At 42.9% G+C, this 22662-nt stretch overlaps 1 protein-coding gene across 2 annotated transcripts in view; it reads right to left on the bottom strand.

The window, feature by feature from the left end:
• COL15A1 (collagen type XV alpha 1 chain) overlaps positions 1-22662 on the bottom strand; it is a 432564-nt gene that overhangs the window by 287119 nt on the left and 122783 nt on the right. The window contains exon 1 of one of the 2 annotated variants that reach the window (XM_088442333.1): positions 6111-6468. The exons of the other annotated variant lie outside the window; for it this stretch is intronic. Within the exon in view, the coding sequence (XP_088298459.1) occupies positions 6111-6450 (340 nt within the window). The 5' untranslated portion in view covers positions 6451-6468. Of the gene's footprint in view, positions 1-6110; positions 6469-22662 lie in introns of those variants that run through there. 2 annotated transcript variants of the gene reach the window in all.

Raw genomic sequence — 22662 nt, 5'->3', positions numbered from 1 at the left:
AATGGGCCGGGTATGCAAATGCTGCGCTCGCACTGAATGGCTTAAGGACTTAAGGACGCCCTCTATGTCTTAGAGAGCGAATGCAGTGAGCGCACGCCGAAGTATAAAGACGCCCACCTTCCTTTCTTAGCACACGTTATCTCCAGGAAGTGTGTGATTAATCGGTTACATCGAGAGCCATCGGAGCTGCACGCAGCGCATGAGGTAGCCCCTACCCCACTGCAAGCACTGCGATCAGTGCTGACAAAAATACAACCAAGTGACGTGTACAATGACGCTTCTTTGCTAATTATGCACACCCCTAAAATGCTGTTTAGATACCCAAACACGCCTGCATTCGCACATCCATTCCCCCGTTCACAAGCACCTTCCCCTTTTACCACCCACAAATGGCACTCATATTAGCGTCCAGTCTGTGTACTACGAGCGCACGATTCCCGGACACAGAGACTGGTTCGCGCATGCGTACTTTGATGCATGTGCAAAACGTGCGATAATCGCCCATAGCGTGCATACGCAGCTTAGCAAACGAGTCTGAATCGGGCCCTGAGTACTATGTGTCGATGGCAAGCTGCCGCACTAGATAGCTGACTCTATCAGATTGATTTATTTAAAAGGAAATAATTGTGCTGCGTTCGAACCAATTTAGTATGTAGATGCTGCAATGTTATACTCCTCCTTATGTTTAATCCTAGTTCTTATTATTAATTATCCGCCTTCTATATGTTAATCTAGTTAATAAGAACTAGGGGTAAACATAAGGAGTATAACATTGCAGCATCTACATACTAAATCTGTTCGAGCGCAGCACAATTATTTCCTGTCAATAAGGAAGACATAAAATGGATGTCCTTGGTTTAAATAAAAACAAAGCAAACTATAACAAATGTAAAACCAAATTAAGTAAAACATAACTTCTAACTTTATTTTTAGCAAATAGAAGTGTTATAAAAAGAGAATATAAATCAAATTTTTAATGTATAGTATATAAATACAAATCCTAAAATAACAGCCTGCTATTAACCACAAAAGCTAGTTGGACAAGGTGTTTAAAAACATATATGCGGGCATACAATTTTTGTTAGTAATTTTTGTTGCCGTCAATGAATTCATATTTTTACATACTCTTTAACCACTTAACTGACGATTTTTCCAGCAAAACCGGTCAGAAATTGCTGGGTCCGCAGCAGAGTCCGGGGAGTCAGAGGAGATCCATTCTGCACATGTAGAACGAATTTCCTCTTCAAAAACACAGTGTGGCGGTGCAGTCGCACCTTGTCTGCTGAAGCACAGTTAGCTCCGTTCGCATCCCATGCGACCACGTCAGTTAAGTGGTTATGATACTGACTCATAAACCTGACTGATTAGCTCCTTAATAGTATTAACCGTACTATACATCAGGACAAAAAATGCATTTCTCCAAGGCGCTACTCCCCACTAGCTAGCATGGCTCACCAATAGGAAACCCTCTAATTCCACAAACAATACTGTACGTAAAACCAAATCAGGTGCCAATGAGTGTTTTCCAATCATAAATCTCCATTCAGAGTGTTTCTGTATTCCTTAAGCAAAGTCCAGCATAGAATGTAAAAAGAGAAAAATCACAACATAGTGTAACAATTTATTACATTCAACACCCTGTGCATCCTCCACAATATTAGGAGATAGTAGGGAATGAAGAATGGGTTGGTGGTCCCCTTTTAGTATTGCGCTTCCTTAGGAACTTGAGTAAGATGACACTATAATTTTTCCCACTGCTGCTTCTTCTTTTAAATACTCATAAAGGGATGAATCTAACATTACAAATAAAAATGCTACCAAGGTTCAAGGCTGCAGATCTCCTGGTGCCTAGCAAGGCTTCCTCCTTGGCAATCCACTGTGATAAATCTGCACCAGCACTCTCCTTGCATGAACGTGACCGATGTCATAATGCGTTTCAACAAAAATGTCTTTACCAAGGAAAAACAAAAAATGCCTTGATAAAAACTTTTTTAAATGCATCTGAGTTATGATTTATGATTGAAAGACTTTTCTTTGGAGTACTACACATCAGTTTTTCCAGACGTGGATTAATGCAATGCAATCATTTTAAAACGCAATATGAAAAGCATTTATTCCCTTGAAGTTGCAATTTCTGTTATTCTGCTTTTCCAGATACAAGACTTTCCCATCATTTGTCTCTAAATCTAAGACACATTTACTGTACATCGTGATGATGCCTCAATAGTTTTTCTTTTATATAACAGAACTTTATGGATTACATGTTCCTGTATCAGCAGCAACCCCTCTTCTTGAGCTTACAATATCTGTACAAAAAGAGAAAGCGGGTGCACAACAGTGTATTGAACTATGAATAATTCTGCTCTCAGTAGGGATATCATGCACAATTTGATATTGGAAAATAGCTTATATGGATAAGGAATGCATATATAGACATTCAGTCTATATTGCTTTTACTGTTGGATACAATTGACAGAATGGATCCAAACCTCAAAGTCAGGAGCTTGTAGCACCTTAGGGGAACTCGCAATGTCACATCCATGACAGTCTTTATGGGTTTATTCTCTTCAAACTAAATATATGTTAGTTATCTATTATATACTTCACACAATTTTTTTGTTCTTATGTGCATAGAATCTAAGGTAATTTTCCAATTTAATTTGAAGAAAGGGTCTGATTCTGATGTGGACGGTGTTGTACAGCCGCAGGGGAGCAGCTCTGCAATACCATACAACTACAATGCAAATGCAGCTGGTGGCGTCTGTAGGAAATAGACACCTCCGGCTCCTGCTTACCTCTGCAATCCGAGTGCTGCATCCCAAGACTCAGTATCAAATCACCATCGCGACTATCAGTTGTGATGGTCACAGCCCTCAGCCAGTCTGATTAAGCCGGAGATTACTCAGACTGGCCATCGCAACGGGATGTCCCGGGTCCAAGAAGTCTGCATCCAACATCCTGTGCTCCTCACGCCTACAAAACAGGGGTGTCACACCCCAGTCTTGTACAAAAGTCTTGGTCTCACCCCTCAAACACCACAGCATGTCAATCGTGCGGCAGCAAAGGGGGGACTGCGAGAAATCACGCAGGACCCATTATACACATGTGCAGATCGGGTGCTACGCATGTACAGATCCCAAAATATCAGATTTGTATATAAACCATCAGGTTTGCGTACAAATGCAAATAAGGCCCAATATGTGTTAGAAGCCTACTATTTTATATATTGCACATGACAGAGTATAAATGTATATAAACAAGTGTGAATAACATTTCTACTGAGAAATGGGCATGATCCATGAAGCATGTAACTGGTTAGGTGATGTTTGTCATGTGTTTGCTGCTGTCATTTACAAAGCACACGCAATGGCAATACTCTTTGATCCTGCAGAGCAGTGTAGACATTAATTTCCATCTTGCAGAGCAAGATTATTGTATTTAGATAAAGGGATATAGAGGGCACAACTTCAGGGGCATTTTTCTACTCTGGAAAAGCTTGAAAACTGCATCTGATAGAGTGGAGACTGGTTCTCTTTCTGTACTTTTAATGACACGCCTTTGGCAACTCTAGTGAGAAGCATTTTCCAGGGGCAGTACAAACAGTGTAATAAGGAGCTCTACACACAAAACTGTCAACTCTACTAAAGATAACAGTGGCACACACAGTAGACGGGAATGCCCAGAAACCCCCCCTGAAAAACTAAATGTTTTATCACCCATGATTGTTGCCCCATTTGCTCACGGTACTGTGCTGCAATTCTCTGGTCTGTAGAGAGGTGACAAAGCCAATTTGACGTGATCTATGAAAAGTGCATCAATTTGGTCCTACCCACTCCCCGTAGATGTGCAAAACACGATTATGCTGTGGGAGTTGGGGCCTGGTGATGCTGAATCAGAAGCCCCCAAAGACATATCCTGTGATTATGCCATTACTATCTCCCTCAGCAATGAGTTCCACTATCTACTGTACACAGAAAATTCCCATTAAGGGGCCTATTCATCATCACTTAATTTTGACAAAAGGAAGTGAAAATGAAAATTTTTACTTGCAATTGTAAAAATTAAGTTATCGGGTCAGTCATCAAGAGGGTAAAGCAGGAGATATCACTTATCTTCCTTTTGCGGAATGGTCCGCTGTCCCCATACACTAGCATGAGGACAGAATTCATCAAGCTCCGAAAATACAATATTTTCAGAGCTTGAGTGTGGCAGCAGATGGCGAATGCTCCTGATACCTGTTCCTTCCGTCGGACGCCAGGGCTCCTGTGCATGTGTGTGACCTGTAGGTCACGTATGCACACTGCCGTCCGAAGGGAGCAGTTAAAAGATTCAATGCTATGAAAAGGAGCAGTGCAGCCGCTCGCAGGGACAGCTGATTTCGCATCAGCTGTCAATGCGCCAGAGCTGATGAATTGCTCCGGATTCCGCGGCGAGTTAGAATGTTAATTATCATCATGAATAGGCCCATATATGTTTTCTATGAATTGATGAGTGATGGTTGCAACATCAGAATAAGATGGAATTATTTACGCTAAAGATGTTTAACTGGTGGAATTCCTTACGATATGAGGTCAAATCACTAACATATTTTTTTTTTTCAAGAAATAGTAACTGTAGACATTTAATAGTATATAGGTGAGTAATTTATCATATATCAATGTGAGACTAAATTAGCAGCTGTCACATTGTGGTTTTTTTGCCTTTTCAAGATTACACAAACATACAATGTATGTAAATATGTTAGCAATGCAAATGTAATTGATTTAGTCCCAGCAGAGGTTCCCATGTCCCCTGCATAGTTCTGAGTGTAAAAAGCTTGTCAGAAAATCTTTGTGTTTTTCCCAGAATATATATTTACACATTAATTGGGTCACATCTAAGGTACATTTTTGTAACATGAATGCCCCCCCCCCCCCTCCATCCTCGTCTATTAAGACCATGGTAGACCCGTATTCAGAACACGTGCGGATTGGGTAAACGCATACTTGCCAACTCTCTCTGATTGTCAGGGAGACTGCCTGAAATAGTAGCAATCTCCTGACTCCCTTATGAGTGTAGTAATCTCCCAGATAGCACCATACCCCCATTATAAGCTGTTATATAGAAAAAACAAAGATATATATACATTCAAATTGGATCATTAGCATAATTTCCCTGCATTGGTTATAAGGCGCAATAATGCCTATGGCTACATGTATTTTCTGAAAAGTATAATGTTTTATGACACCCCTCCCAGATGTAGCAGTGCACGTCCACTTTACCGCGCGCTCATAGGTGGTGCTCCCACAACCACCCTGAAATGCTTTTTCAAAAGTAGGCAAGTATCAGTAAGTCATAACAAGATTCTGCTTCACGCGATATTTAATAAGTGGTTGCAATGGTTTTGCATTCAATATCATTGTGTGCAAAACTGCTGAAAATTGGTGACTTTAAAAACCCAGCACTTAGTAAATATAGCGCCCCCTGACTTTTTTCTCTTATTAGGGGCCTATTTACTAATAATCTCAGAATTGCAGCAATTATTAAGGATCCGTTTTGCAACTGATATTTAAATTTTTATTGAAAATAATATCCCCGCTATGTACTAAGGGAAACTTGCAGGGACAACAGCTGCGGTAACTGCTGTCCCTGCTAGTTCTATCCCCAGCATTTTGTAGAAGTCTTTTACGTTTGTGAAAGACTTCTCCGGGATGACAGTGTCAGTTTCCGCAGCTAGCCAGAACTTCACTTTTCGGAGTTGAGTACAAAGAGCTTAGATCATACTCCCCCCATTGATAATATTGAGGACCGCAATCTGCAGTGCTAATTAGCATTCTACAGGAGATTCCAGTGAAATCTCATGCATTGTGCTATTAGTACATAGCAAAAATTCATAAAATTATAATAAAACTGTCGTTTCTACATCATTTTGTGGGGAAAAAAAAGCTTGATACATAGGCCCTTTACTATTAAACACATACTCTCTGCATCTTTCATTCCCAGCTAAGGCTAAATTCAGAATGTTTTCATTTAATATACCAAAAGGTCATCTGTCATTAAAATATCAGTAACTGAGCAGTACATTTCTGTCCATTTAAAGTTTATACAAAATATGAATCTGATTAGATTACCTGTTTTTCTATGAGAGTGTGTTCTTTTCTTCGGCTGGTTCAGAGTCCCTGACATGTTTGTGTTAGGAAGAGATGCTGGTGTATCTGTCTGCTGGGGTGTAGCTGTCACACTGACTGAAGTAACAGAGTGTGTCTCCAGGACAGTCCCAACAGTAAAGGTAGTCTCTGCGCTTGATCTGCTAAACAAAACTGTACTAGCCAGGCTTCCAATAGATGAATTTGGCAAATTCCCTGGAGGGGAAATAGTGGTTTTTGCATCTCCCCACCACCGCCACCATTGTGCCTCCACATTTTGACATCTGGTAAGAATACAATAACATAACAAAATCCAATTCACCATATTCTCAAAAGGACTTAAAAAGACCAGTAGTGTTTGTCACTAAGTTGCACTCCCAGTGAAGCCTTTAATTTTTTTCTCCACTGCCTACATCTGAATGCAAGTGTCAACGTTTTGTAAGAGGATCAGAAACTGTAGAGACTCAAACTTTCTCTGTATCCTTCTTGTTCTCTTGTGTTATGTAGATGTTAAGCTAGTTAGCCAACGACCTTCTTTCTCATGTAAATTAAGGGAATGCTGCCCAGTACCAAGAGGAGGTTCCTTTGTACACCAATCAACATACACTCAAGAAATAAATCTACACCTCTTGCTGCAACAAATAACTTTTATCACACAGCTAAGCTTTGTTCAGAGGTCTCAAGCGTATTAGGACTTGTACATAGTTTCAGTACAGCTTGAAATAAGATTATTATGTCTAATGAAGTAGGCAGAGACGTTACCCTAGTCTTGTTTAAACACGCAGTACCCTGCACTAAGACACACATCCTTTACCGTGGCTGATTGCAGCCATATTCAAACTGTAACTTACAGAACTCTTTCCTAACTGCAGCCTCATACAGTGATGAAGTGTCAGACATTATGGCAGTGATGGTAGCTGTATGTAATAATATTGGTTATTAGTTGTACTGAAAATCTATGACACTGGGTTATGTAAAATGTTCCAGATAAACGAATAATCCTAATTATATGCCTAAGTGTATAGTACTACTGACAAAAAGAAAGCAAATGGAAAACCTCTGAGAAGGCATGCCAGGGCTTGTATAGAGCTGGACACAAGTCCATTTTATAGTATAAAATAAGCTTTTCCGTACAGTCCATGCACACTAAGGGCCTGATTCAGAGCCGGACGCTATATGCGCTCGCTCGTCCAGAAAATAGGGGTGGCTATTCAAATGAACCGTTCGCTGTTTGCGGTCTGTTGACGCCTCTAGGTCTGAACGAGCGAACAAAACTTGTGGTCGTTTTTTGGGAAACTACGCCCCCTGGCCGCTCGCATCCTACGTCATGTCCACTATTTATTAGATTAATCGAGTACATCGTACAGGGTATGAGCTGCTCGCTATTCTTGTGGTTGGTTTTTGCTACCACAATTTTGCGAGCAGTTCTGGCTATAAAATAACCCAGTGACGTAGTCAATGACGCTGCTGTTTTAAATATGCACACCCATAAAACGCCCGTTTTGACCTTTAAGCACGTCTGCGATCGGATCTCCACTTACCGTTTTCAAGCACCTTCCACTGTTACCACCCACATACGCCTCATCCTGTCACTCAAATTATCAGGCATTCGCTATTTTGCGAGCACATGAATTTCGGCCGCACTGACTGGTTCGCGCATGCGTATAACGATCCGTACGCATGCGCAGTTGGGCAAACATCGCTCGGAGCGAACGAGCTGCCGCTTACGAGTGGCTCTGAATCAGGCCCTAAATCACCTGTCAGGAGGCATATCTGTTGCAGGTACTCGACCCCTGGTGCAAAATATGCTCTGATCATGGTGATTCTCAGCACGAACCATACTAGTGTCTTAGAAAAACGAAATGTGTGCATGCGCCGCGGTCATTGCCGGGAGAGGGTTCCTATGAAACGGGTGTTTTCAGGGAATAAGCCCCAAATATTTCTCGGCTCCTTTGTGATGTCATGACAGGAGGACACATGACTGCACGGCCTGTCACAGCATACTGATCTGCATGACAAGCTTTTAGAGGCGCACATCCACTTGCCTATTTGTATGAGCGATCGAACGATAACGATATCGTTATCGTTCAATCGCTCATTAATCGTGCATGAATCGGACACATTAATGTCGGAAACGACCAGCTGGTCGTTTCTGACATCAATCATGAACATGCTGGTCAGCCTGACGATAACATCAGGTTCAGTGTGTTAGGGGATGATTGTTGTGCCTACACTGACTGACTGAACGTTCTGTGTAGGCACAGCACAGACTGACAAACGACTGAACGTTCAGTGTAGGCACAGCACAGACTGACAAACGGCTGCACGTTCAGTGTAGGCACAGCACAGACTGACAAACGACTGAACGTTCAGTGTAGGCACAGCACAGACTGACAAACGACTGCACGTTCAGTGTAGGCACAGCACAGACTGACAAACGACTGAACGTTCAGTGTAGGCACAGCACAGACTGACAAACGACTGAACGTTCAGTGTAGGCACAGCACAGACTGACAAACGACTGAACGTTCAGTGTAGGCACAGCACAGACTGACAAACGACTGAATGTTCAGTGTAGGCACAGCACAGACTGACAAACGACTGAACGTTCAGTGTAGGCACAGCACAGACTGACAAACGACTGCACGTTCAGTGTAGGCACAGCACAGACTGACAAACGACTGAACGTTCAGTGTAGGCAAAGCACAGACTGACAAACGACTGCACGTTCAGTGTAGGCACAGCACAGACTGACAAACGACTGAACGTTCAGTGTAGGCACAGCACAGACTGACAAACGACTGAACGTTCAGTGTAGGCACAGCACAGACTGACAAACGACTGAACGTTCAGTGTAGGCACAGCACAGACTGACAAACGACTGAACGTTCAGTGTAGGCACAGCACAGACTGACAAACGACTGAACGTTCAGTGTAGGCACAGCACAGACTGACAAACGACTGAACGTTCAGTGTAGGCACAGCACAGACTGACAAACGACTGAACGTTCAGTGTAGGCACAGCACAGACTGACAAACGACTGCACGATTACAATGTTGTAATTGTGCAATTGTTTTTTGGTCTGCTAGTGGATGTGCGCCCTTACACTCAGAACTGTACAGGACACATGGGGATCTCTGCTGTGACTATATCAGATTACATTGGCATTGCCATTTTAACCCAATCCCCAATATTGCTGCCAGGCTATGTTGCGCCATTGTTGGTAGCACTTTCTTGTTGAGAAGCAGTATTTACAGTATTTATTTAATTTATTTTTAATGCTAAAATGCCAGTCATCTTCATCATCATAATGAGGATACAGTTTACAAATAACCTCATGCAGCAGCCACACTTACTGTAACATGGATGGCAGCATCTTATACACATCATTGCTTCTTTTTAGGTGCATTTGACGTCTGTGTCCAACTCTATACGAGTCCCATTGTGTTTTGTACTGTACAATACTGTACAATTATAGCAATCATCTAAAATGTAGCAATATCGACATTATCTTCAGATTCATTGCTACGTACATGCAGATTACAATTCACAGATACACCACTGAAGAAGCCTTAGTGCATTCTGCTAAGTATTTTCTTTTTCTTCTAGAGGGCCCCACAAAGGTCAACAAGTTAATGTCTGCTTGTAAGTCACACTTTCCATTTCCTAGGAAACCAATGTAGTCAGCTCTGGCTGATCTATGTAAGCATTATCTTAATCATGGGATCCTGCTCTTTGATAAGTTTTCAATAAAAAGAAATGTGGTTCCCATACTGGACATATCAATCATTGCAACAAACTACAGACTACTGAATTATGGACTACAAACCGGATTACCCACAAAAAAGTTTTATTTTGTTCAAAAGTGCTTACAAAGTCACTTCAAGGGCAAATTTATGAACAAAATTAAAATAAATTTTACCTTAATTTCTCATATTCAAAATTAATATTATCGGGGGCATGGCCTGACATCTAACATGGAAGAACAGCAATGTACCCCCTCCACATTGGGTTTTGTGCTATGTTGGGAATGCAAAGTAATCTGTAAGCCAGTTATAGAAGTGGCGAGGGTAGGAAGTCAGATTACCTGGCACTCCACCTGCTCAACCATGTAAAAAAGCTATTAGAGCTACAGAATTTTACAAATGTTTGTGTCCTGTGTTTACAGTATTTCAGTATTTATTATATCACCTAGTATTATAGTAACCTCTACCAAGATAAGTTCTCCCTTTAAAGTAGACATGTCAAAATGAACATGCCATAGCCATCATCATAATCAATTTGCACTTGCACCAGCCCTGTCTCTGGGGTCAAAGTGAAGTCTGAAAAGAGGTGTACTTACACATTCACACAACTCTGCAATGCCTGAAATTACACCTCCTTGACTGACAACCCCCTATCTAAAAGCCCCGTTTCCACTTATTTACATCGCTACATCCGCAAATGCAAATGAGTTATGTAGGACTTTGAATCGCCCAAAGTTGCATATGTTCAGCTCACGCTATACCCAAGCAGTGCAAAAATACACAAGATACGTCTGCAAAACTGACTTGCAACTGTGCATCAGCCCTTTAATGTCAAGGAATAACCTTCATCATCCCCATTATAGAGACTTTCAATGCCAACAGTACCATAAATAAACAAAGCTAGTTACAGTCACCACATATCTTGGGAACCCAGCTACATGCACTATCAATACTTACACAATAACAATTTTATTCATTCTCAAATAAATCAATCTAAACATAAGCCCTGATTCAGAGCCGGACGCTCTGAATCAGGGCCGGCCTTCTTGTTTTTTAGAGCGGCCTCCTGGCCACTCGCATAGCTGTGGGTGGCCTCTTGTGAGAGCCACTGAATGTATACTAGTTTTGGACAGGCACGGTAGAACGGACTGGGATTGAAATGCCGGCGGCTGCCCGATAGGATGAAGATCCCGACAGAGGCAGGTAAGTACCCTAGCCTCCCCTGCCCCCCCTTAACCCTAACCCTCCCTTAGTGGTGCCTAACCTTAACCTCCACCCGTGGGTGCCTAACCATAACTCTCCCCTACCGCTCCCTAATCAAACTCTCCCGGGGCGTGATGCTTAACCCTAACCTCTCCCTGTGGGGTGCCTAACCCTAATGGTGCGTACACACTGGGCGATTAAAATGAAAGATTAAACGATTACGATATCGTAATAATTTAATCGTTCATTAATCGCTCAGTAATCGTTCTGTTCAATGTCAAAAACTACCAGCGATGCGCGCTCCTGCTGGTCGTTTTCGACATTGTTCATCTTCAGTACATGCTGACCGATGGGGACAATGACGTTATCGTTCAGTTTGTACATGTTGTACATGTTGATTGTTTACAAAATCGTTTGAAAAATCGTTTAAAAATCGTTTTAAAAAAGAAGGTGTACTAGGTTAAAAAAGATCAAAGATTGATGTTGAAAGATCAGCGATATCGTTCAGCGATATTGTTCAAGGTTGCAGATCGTCCAGTGTGTACGCTCCTTAACGCTCCCCCCTAGGGGTGCCTATTACTAACCTCCACTCCCAAAAGCTAACACTAACCCCATTAACTGCCCTAAACCTAACCCCGCAGCTAAGAGGATGCGCGGCCCGTACTTACCTCGCTCGGGCACGCGTCCCCCTGGATTCCGGCATCAGGATAATGATAGGCGTAGGTATTTCGATGCCTTTCATGAATCCTTTGCCGGCATTCAGCAGTCGGTATTGTGGCCTTGCAGCCTCCGGTCACATAACTACATCCCCAGTAGAACACAGTGAGGGTTAAAGCCACAAGGTTGCTGCAGGACTGCAGGAGCAGTGACAAAATATGCAGTGTAGAATAGATGTGAGAGACTGTGCATTGTGTATGCTGCTGAAGCCCAGCGAGTATTAAGGCACAAGTGTAATTGCTGGACTTCGGGAGCACTGAGAGAGACTGGGCACTGTATTAGCTGCTGGAGCAGACACTGGAAGATTTACAAAGAATTTTCCAGGAGGAGACACAAATGACTTTGGAAACACAGGGAAGCCAAGAAAAAACGAGTCTTTCCAGGAATATTCCAAAAGGAAAAGGATGGAACACTGAAGCAAAAATCTATCCAGAAACCAGGAGCCGTAGTTCTACTGACAATGTGAGTTACATAAAGTTCATGCAGAGCTGGATTAAGGGCAACATGGGCCTGAGGCTGCAAATGTTCAAGGATCTATGCTCTATTGCTGTGTGGGTGTGGCCAGAGTCACGTGGTCATGTACTACCCCTACACTATCATCCCTAAATACATAAAAATAGAAATGAAAACTAGAAATTAGGAATGAGCGAGTTTGGTTCTCAGAACTGAACCCACCCAAATTGTGGGGATCCGGGTCGATCCAAGCCAAGCTTGGATCTCCCTGCCTGCCCCAGATCCATCACCCGAGGCAAAACCTCGCGATCCTGCTGTCGGGTCGCGAGGTTTTGTATTTGAGCAGGCTTAATGCTGATTGGCTGAGAGAGCCATCTGTCATGGCTATCAGCCAATTGGCGTTAAGCCCATTTAATATGCACACAGTCAGGAAGCAAAAGAAGATGGCGCCCGCCATTCCCCGATTCTTGACACCACCAGCACCCCCCACTGCCAACACCGCCGGCACCCCACTGGCAGTATCCCCCGCTGCTGACAGCACCGGCAGCATCACCCACACATTCCCGACACTCCCACACTGAGAACACCACCAGCACCCCTGCACTGCCGACACTGTCAGCACACATGCACTGAGGACACCACTGGCACCCCCGCTCTGCCAACACCGCCAGCACCCTGCATTGAGAACACCCCTGCACTGCTGACACAATCAGCAAACCTGCACTGAGGGCACTGCTGGCACCCCCGCTCTGCTGACACCGCCAGCACCCTGCATTGAGAACACCCCTGCACTGCCTACACAGTCAGCAAACCTGCACTAAAGACACCACTGGCACTACCAACGTCGCAGGTACCCTTCACTGAGGATACTGCCAGCACCGCAGCACTGCCATTCCATGTACTGAGGACACCGTCAGCAACCCCTGCACTGCCGACACAGCCAGCAAACCTACACTGAAGACACCGCTGGCACCCCCACTCTGCTGACACCGCCGATACCCTGCACACCGCCGATACTGATACTGTCAGCACCACAGCACTGCTATTCCATGTACTGAAGACACCGTCAGCAATCCCGCTCTGCCGACAAATTAGAAATTAGAAGCTGAACTGCCACATTTTAGTGCCGCCCACTGTGTCACTTAGTTTAGTCAGCCAGCTAGCTGGATGCAACCTTATTTCCTTAACTAGATGAAAAAAATAATATTGTATATTATCAATATAAAATTGATTGGAAATGACTGGAAATAAATGTTATTGAGGTTATTAATACTGTATGAACAAAATAAGGCCCATTTTATGTGATTTTAGCTGTTTTTAGCTGTTTTTTTTATTTTTTAAGAAAAAATCCAGATCCAAAACCCGAAAACAAAACTGGTTTTGGCAAAACCAATCCAGATCCCAAACCGGGGAGATCCAGATCCAAAACCAAAACACAGGGGGTCGGCGTACATCCCTACTAGAAATATAATTTTTAATAATGCCAGGTACACACTTGAGCGATGTTGGCACGATATGTAATTTCTGTCCGAAGCAGAATGAAATATTGGCCACAACGCTCAGTTTGTATGCCCAATATGCACGCTTCTTGTGACACATGTGACATCGTCTGGTCGGCTGTACTGCACGTCCAACGATATCACAAGTGGCCCAGTTGCAGGTAATGAAGGACGGAACTAGGCATTGTTCCATCCTTCATTACCTCGTTCTGATTTGTACCCATGATCTGATACAGTATGTCTGCCCTTTAGGCCGACATATCGCTCAGTGTGTACCCACCTTTATGATTTATGTCCGACTCACAGTTTCCATTTATTCAGAATCTTGCAGCTGAAAAAAAAATTATTTTACATTTGTTCATTACATCCAATCCAATATCTTTACTGTAAGCCGAATACCTCCCTACTATATAACAGTTACCATGATAATTTCCTGCCGATGTCACATGGTACACGACAGGGACGTCCCTGCCGCTGTTTTCATTTAACCTAGCCATCAATCCTTTATTTAGTTTTCTACAGAATTGTGATCTTTCATAGAGAATTGAGGTTAGGCATACAGATAACAAATGATCTGCCTTCTCAGGTGTACTGCTTTATATATCAAACCACTTGGCGTCACTTGATCACAGTTTTAGCGTTCTGCAGTATTTTGGAGAGGGCTTCTCAGTTAACGCAGCTGTCTGCGACAGGGAGCGTTCGTTGTGATTTTGGCGAACCTGAGGTTTACTCAGATGTCAGATTTGGAGGAAGTAACCCCCTCTTACTTCCCCCAAATGTTGACTACCTGTCACTCACTTTGCAAGTAAATCCTCTGTGTGCGCGCAATCGCAAAACAATCACTGCACATGCACAGTACGATTTCACGCATGTGCAATGGCTAAAAATCGCTCAATCTGCGTCAATATCAGCAATACATAAATCTCTGAATCAGGCCCTTGGTACAGTGGTCAGTACAACCTTTTACCCAGAGTGCCTAAATACTATTGATTTTATCTCCCCATGAAAGTAGCTCTTTCAGTAGCCTTCTGGATAAAGCTCTTTCAGTAGCCTTCTGGATAAAGCTCTTTCAGTAGCCTTCTGGATAAAGCTCTTTCAGTAGCCTTCTGGATAAAGCTCTTTCAGTAGCCTTCTGGATAAATTATATTTGCATTGTGTACCATAATTCCTCAGGAGGAATATAAAACACAAATGTGAAAAAAAACAAAGAAATTGTGTTATAACTAGAGTGTGCTGCCAACTTTAATTTGGAATTTAAACAAAGCGTTTCCTAATCAAAAAGACCTTTGAGTAAATTATACTTCCTGCCCACAATTAAAAGGTCCAAAAAAAACAACTTAATCTTGTTGTAAGCACACATCTGGCTAAATCTGGCTATGACAGTACAACCGGAAAATGATTCCTCAAATTTCATGAATGATGGCACTAAAAGATAGTAAGTACATTGTAAATTTATATTACAGCAAATTTGCTTTATTTGTTATATGCATTTAACTCTCAAGACATGTATAAACTTGTATGGGTCTCAAATGAAGGCATGGGATGGTCCCTTCTGACCAGAGGAAGTACAGCTGTCAAGTACTATAATACATTTCTGCCAAAAGCCTATTATCTAATAATATTCTCCTGTGCAGATGAACTAGCTACCATGTGATTGTTACACTGTTATTAAATACTGGGGTTTTTTGTCTTGATTTTTTAGAGCCTATTGTGGGGTACACACTTGGCCGATGGATCGGCTGACCAACCGATTTGGTAAGTATGCGCATTGGCATACACACTTACCAATCAGCCAACCAATATATCTGGCTGCAGGTATCATTTGCAGGCCCGCTGAGAGCTGTGGCGGGCCCGGGTAATAGGGGGCGTGGCCTAATCGTGGGAGGCGTGGCCATCGCTCCCCCCACAGGCTTAGGAGACTGCTGTGGCTGCTGCTCAGCAGCCACGAGCAGTCTCCACTGCAGCTCAGCACACGCTGTGTGCTGGGCTGCTGTGAGGGAGGGGGAGCGGCGCCAGACCCGGGCCCCCGCCGGGCCCCTCAGGAAGCCCGGGCCCGGGTAATCTGTACCCGCTCCCCCCCCCCCTCTCGGCGCCCCTGATCATTTGTGACATGATTGATGCTGGTTCCTGCAGCCAGCATATGGATTTGTCGTTCAGTCACCGCACAGACAGGCAGAAGTGGATGATATTTATTTATTTATTAACAGTTTCTTATATAGCGCAGAAAATTCCGTTGCGCTTTACAATTTGAATCAAGATTAACATTATACTGGGTTGTAAAAGACATACATACATGACATACATAAGGGTAAGAGGGCCCTGCTCACAAGCTTACAATCTATAGGGAAATAGGTGTTGATACACAAGGAGAGGTGCTATTGCAAATTGGTCTAGCCCAATTACAGATGTTCTTAGTGGGCTGTATAATCCAATCACACTGGAAAGTTGGTCTAGGGTTAGGAGGATGTTCAATTGAAGAAAGAGAAGATGTGATAGGTGTTTACTATAAGAAGAGAGTTAGATAGGGAGCTATAAAAGGTTAGGTGGGCGGTCCTGGAATCTGATAAGCTTGTCTGAAGAGGTGAGTTTTCAGAGAACGCTTGAATGTTTGGAAACTAGTGGAAAGTCTTATTGTGCATGGGAGGGCATTCCACAGGGTGGGTGCAGCCCGAAAAAAGTCCTGTAACCGTGCATGGGAACAAGTAATGCGCGGGGATGAGAGACGCAGATCTTGTGCAGAACGGAGATGTCGGGTTGGAAGATATTTTGAGATAAGTGAAGAGATGTATGTTGGTGTGGTTTGGTTAATAGCTTTATGTGTGAGTGTAAGCATTTTAAATTGAATACGGTAGAAGACCGGCAGCCAATGGAGGGACTGACAGAGTGGATCAGCAGACACTGAACATTTGGTGAGAAAGATCAACCTCGCAGCTGAATTCAAAATGGATTGTAGTGGGGAGAGCCTGTTTTTGGGAAGACCAATAAGGAGACTATTGCAATAGTCAATGCGGGAAATTATGAGTGCGTGTATAAGAGTTTTTGCAGTGTCTTGCGTAAGATATGATCGAATTTTGGCTATGTTTCTTAGATGTATGTAACAGGAGTTAGAGACAGATTGAATGTGGGGAACAAAAGACAGTTCAGAGTCAAGGATGACACCTAGGCAGCGAGCTTGTGGGGTGGGGTAGATTGTCGAGTTGTCAACAGTAATAGAGATATCAGGTTGGTAACTGCTATTGGCTGGTGGAAATATAATTAATTCTGTTTTGGATATATTAAGTTTGAGGTGGCGAGATGACATCCAAGATGAAATGGCAGAGAGACATTCAGTGACACGGACCAGCACAGATGGTGACAAATCTGGGGATGATAGGTAAATTTGAGTATCGTCCGCGTACAGATGATACTGAAAACCAAAAGAGCTGATTAGTTTGCCAAGAGAGGTGGTATATATTGAGAAAAGCAGAGGACCTAATACTGAACCTTGTGGTACTCCAACTGATAGAGGTAGCGAAGTGGAGGTAGAATCAGAAAAGCGAACAGTGAAAGAGCGATTAGATAGGTAAGATGAGAACCAAGAAAGGGCTGTGTCTTGAAGACCTATGGATTGTAGTGTTTGTATGAGAAGAGAGTGGTCAACAGTGTCAAAGGCAGCTGAGAGATCTAGAAAAATTACAAGTGAATGATGGCCTTTAGCCTTGGCAGTGACCAGATCATTTACTACCTTAGCCAGTGCTGTCTCAGTGGAGTGTTGGGAACGAAAGCCTGACTGAAGTGGATCCAATAAGTTGTGGGTGTTAAGAAAGTGTGTGAGGCGAGTGTAGGCAAGTCTCTCCAGTAGCTTGGAGGGGCAAGGTAGCTGGGAGATAGGACGGTAATTTGAGAGAGAGTTAGGGTCAGAATTTTGTTTTTTCAAAATGGGAGTGATCACTGCATGCTTGAACAGTGATGGAAAGATACCAGTAGAGAAAGAGAGATTACAGATTTTAGTTAAGTGTGGAATGAGCACAGGAGACAGAGCTTTACTGATTTGTGAGGGTATAGGATCAAGAGGAGAGGTAGTAGAGTAGGAGGATGAGAAGAGTGTAGCTACTTCATCTTCATTAGTGGGGTCAAATGATGAGAATGTGCCATTGGGTTCAGGTAGGGAATTGAACAAGACCCTGGCTGAGGAAGTGCATACCATTTCATTTCGGATATTATCAATCTTGTTTTTGAAATAGGAAGCAAGATCTTGTGCACTGATAGTAGCAGGTGGGTTGGGTGATGGAGGGTTAAGAAGTGATTTAAATGTATTAAAAAGTCGCTTGGGGTTAGAGGCTTGGGCAGAGATAACAGATTGGAAATATATCTGTTTGGCATTATCCAGTGCATTACGATAAGAGTGGTAGATTGTCTTATACGTGAGGAAGTCACTTGGAGTATGAGACTTTCGCCACTGACGTTCTACTTTACGTGAGAGTTTTTGTAGGTGTCTTGTGAATTTGGAATGCCACGGCTGACGTCTAAGTCTACGCGGAATGTGATGGATAGCTGGAGCTACTTCATCAAGGGCTAGTTCTAGGGTCTGGTTCAGGTGTGATACAGCAGTCTCAGGAGAAGTGAAAGTAGAAATAGGTAAGAGTGATTGTTGCAGAGAGGTGGATAGTTGTTCAAAATTAATAGCATTAATATCTCTGCGGGTTTGAGGAGGTTTGGTTGATTTGCTTGGCATTGAGGCTGATGTAATGGAGGAGAGTGTGCAGGTGATAAGGTTATGATCTGAGAGAGGGAAAGGAGAATTAGTGAAATCAGAGACTGAGCATAGTCTGGTAAATACAAGATCAAGGCAGTGGCCATCTTGATGAGTAGAGGAGTCAGTCCATTGGGAGAGGCCAAGAGAGGATGTTAAGGAGAGAAGTTTGGAGGCATGAGGGGATTGTGGACTGTCAATGGGGATATTGAAATCACCCATGATGATGGTGGAGATGTCAGAGGATAGGAAGTGAGGGAGCCAGGCAGAAAAATGTTCCAGAAATTGATTGGGTGGTCCAGGTGGACGATAGATAGCAGCAATGCGCAGAGAGAAAGGAGTGAAAGTCCTAATAGAATGTACTTCAAATGATGTAAATGTAAGGGATAGTACCTGTGGAATAACTGTGTATGTAAAAGATTGGGACAGTAGTATTCCTACTCCACCTCCTTTACTATTACCAGGCTTGGAGGTATGTGTGAAGTGTAGACCACCATGTGAGAGTGCTGCAGGGGAGGCAGTGTCTGTTTGTGTGAGCCATGTTTCTGTTAATGCCAGAAGATTGAGGTTATTAGAAATAAAGAGGTCATGGATGGATGTTAGTTTGTTGCAGACAGAGCGTGCATTCCATAAGGCACATTTCAGTGTTTTGGAGGCATGTGATGTGTCTGAGGTTTGCTGGATTTATATTCCGTGAGTAGGGCATGTGTGTAGGGCCTGGATTTGGTGATATGTCACCAGCTAAGAGAAGTAGAAGGAGAGAGACATAAATATAGTTCTGTGTTTTGTATGAAAGTTTTTTATGGCAACAGGTTGTGGATGTTATGGTCAATTTAGAAAGATAAGTAAATAGCTCATGTGTGTTCATAAGAGGGGAGTAGATTATTGAGGCTGCAATGTGTACAGAGGGGTGAGCTGCAGGGAGAGTAAAGGATGCAATAGCCTTAGAGAACATGCCATGGAGTGAAATAAGAATGAATAATGTTTGGTACATGATGGTTTAGAATAAAAAGAGAAAATCCGTAGAATATAAATAGTTATTGTTTGCATTTAGAAATTACCTGCTTTACGATGTTTTTCAATGTTTGTTCAACTGTTTTTTAACTGTTCATTTTGATACTTTATGCATAGGATACTTCATGCATGGGATGCCCAGCTCAATCGAGCCCAGCTCTCTAGATCTGACTAGTAAGATATACTGTGGCTGATTAACATAGGCTACATCTGAGACATGTCCAGCTGACCTAAGGTGTTAAATTGCCTTGTGTTTGACACAGCCCAGTTTGCCATCATAAACTATGCTTCGCTAACAACAACATCACAAAAATAGGAAATGACTATTGCAACAATTTAAAATATCACATACATTTAAATATGATGAATGAATAAAGTTCAGAGTATGATTGCAGGAGGATGGATATCACATACATTTAAATATGATGAATGAATGATATATCTTTCAGATATATTGCATCTACCGTGCTGCACGGCCAACGCAACCGATGTTTGCTAAACTGCACATGCGTAAAATTTGCAATGCACGTGCGCAAACTAGCTATTACGATCAGAAATTGCTATCTCCTTGAACACAGCCAGGTCGTTAGTTTGAGTGACAGGATGAGGCGTTTGTGGGTGGTAACAGGGGAAGCTGCTTGTGAACGGGGGAGTGGAGATCCGAACGCAGGCGTGCCTGACTATGCAAACTGCGTTTTATGGGAGTGCATAATTAACTAAGTAGTGTCATGGCACATGTGACATGGGGGTTTTTTACACTGACTAGATCGTAGTGCTTAAGAGAAGGTATGGTCAACCTTAAGCTCTACGAGCAGCTCTGATGGTTCCCGATGGTCTCGATTAATCCTTATATGCCTGGAGATGACGTGTAATGTGAACGAGAAGGGGGCGTATTTTTAGTCTTACGGCCGCATCCTCCCCTCGCTCGTCCAGCTAACGATCCCATCTGAACGACGCAACTTGCGAGCGCTTCATTTGCATATCCGGCCCCTTTTACCTTATGACTGTGTGGCCGCAACGACCGACTCTGAATGGGGTCCTAAGTCTGGTGGTTTCATTATCCCATACTCCTAATGCCAAATAACATGCAAAGTGCACATGGGCTTTCATACTTGAGTATCTTCCAAAGAGAAAAAACAAAACCCTTTTATTCCCCAACCCCCATAGTCATAACACCCTTAGGGTTTGGGGATCTTAAGACCCGCATTTTCTAGTATGTTGGTCCAAATTTACTAAAGGGAAACTCGGGTGAGAAATCATGAAATTCTCTGCAAAACACGGGTGAAAATACGAAGGTTGTCCAAAAAGTAATGCCTAAATGCCCATAACTCTAAAATAATGTGCAACATTTATTTGAAACTTTGTCAGTTTGTAGTTTAATATGTCTGCTAGCTATATATGTATTTTTGTTTAAGTAGTCCAAGAAATACCATGGAATCCAAGATGAAACAAACAGCCATCATTGAATTTCTGGGAAAAAAAAAGGCTGCAGTGCTACAGAAATCCACAGAAGACTGAAAAAAGTGTATGGTGAGCGTACAATTGACTATAGCAATGTCAGAAGGTGGATGAAGTTTTTTCAATTGGGAGAATCGTCCATGTGCGACAAACCACGAGATGGCAGACCATCAACTGCAGTGACAGCAGAGAACCAACACAAAGTCGATGCCATGATTCAGAAAGACCGTCGTGTGACCATCAGACAATCAGAGATATCCGTGATAAACTTGAATGTAGCCATGGCACTGTAGAAACACTAATCAATGATTTGGGATATCGTAAAGTGTGTGCTAAATGGGTTCCAAAGCAATTAACCAGGGATCATAAGGGCCAGAGGGTGGAAGTGTGCAATCACCTTTTGACCAACTTTGAAGCCAACCCTGAGACGTTTTTGGAAAATGTCATTACAGGAGATGAGACCTGGGTATTCCTTTATGACCCAGAAACAAAGACCCAATCAAAACAATGGAAACACCCAAGTTCACCTAGGCCAAAAAAGTTTAAATCACAGCGATCTGTAAACAAAGTTATGGCCACATTCTTCTGGGATTGCCGAGGTGTTATTCTCATCGATTACTTGGAACCAAACCAATCAATCAACAGTGATCCATACATTATTACACTTAAGAAGCTGAAAGAAGAACATCCCCCCAAAAAAGCTCAACAATTCAACTGTCAAATGTCATCTTACACCACAACAATGCCAGACCTCACACTTCGATGGCAACATCTGCGGCCATTGCCAAAATGGGGTGGGCAATAATGCCACATCCACCTTAGAGTCCTGATTTGGCCCCTTCTGACTTTCATCTGTTTGGCCCTCTCAAATACTGTCTCCTGGGTCAACATTTTGAAGACATAGAGGATGTTAAAATCGTCATATGTTCCTGGGTCAAACACCAACCACTGGAATTTTTCCAAAGTGGATTCACTGCTTGGGTTGAGAGGTGGAGAAAATGTTTGAGGGCAGATGGTGAATATTTTGAGTAGAGTCATTCTGTTACTAAGACTTCAATGTATTTTACTGCAAATTTTCAAATCTTTATCTATAATAAAATTTTAGTTGTGAGCATTTAGGCATTACTTTTTGAACAACCCTCGTACAAGTAGAAATAAATATACCATCGGCCAAACTCTGCAGGTAATATCCATAGATAGGAATACAACACAGGAATTTACCAAGAATCGTGATTGTAATCACGGGTGTAATTTAAGCAAACTCGTCCCAAAATAAAAAAATAAATAAATAGACCCCCTCCTGAGCAGCATGTGTATCAGAAACCTACACAGATCAGTGTGAAACGTGAATGTTTCTGCCTGTAATTAAGTGAAAACAAATGACATGGGGTCCACCCACAAAAGTATAACCGGCCCAGGCTCTGTGAGCCAGCACTGGACTCTGTGAATGGGTCCTGGTTTCAAAAATATGGGGAAAATATAACGTGGGGTTGCCCGTATTTTTAAAACCAGCAACAGGCTCCACTAGCCATGGCTCAAGGCGAAAGCCAGGGGACCCTTTCTCTGGGTCCCCCGGCCAAAGCATTAACACCCGAAACTAGTCAGCCAAGGCCAGGGATCCCAGGGGAGGTGGGGACCCACCTAATAAAGCGGTCTCCCCATTCCTGAACTCCCAGGCCTGGGTTGAAACCCGGGGCTCTTCACTGTACCCCTG

Source organism: Taudactylus pleione, unplaced genomic scaffold (assembly GCF_031769625.1).
Source record: "Taudactylus pleione unplaced genomic scaffold, aTauple2 ptg000309l, whole genome shotgun sequence".
Classification (NCBI taxonomy): domain Eukaryota; kingdom Metazoa; phylum Chordata; class Amphibia; order Anura; family Myobatrachidae; genus Taudactylus; species Taudactylus pleione.
Note: the sequence above shows the minus strand (reverse complement) of the source record. Positions and strands in the feature narration are given on the sequence as shown.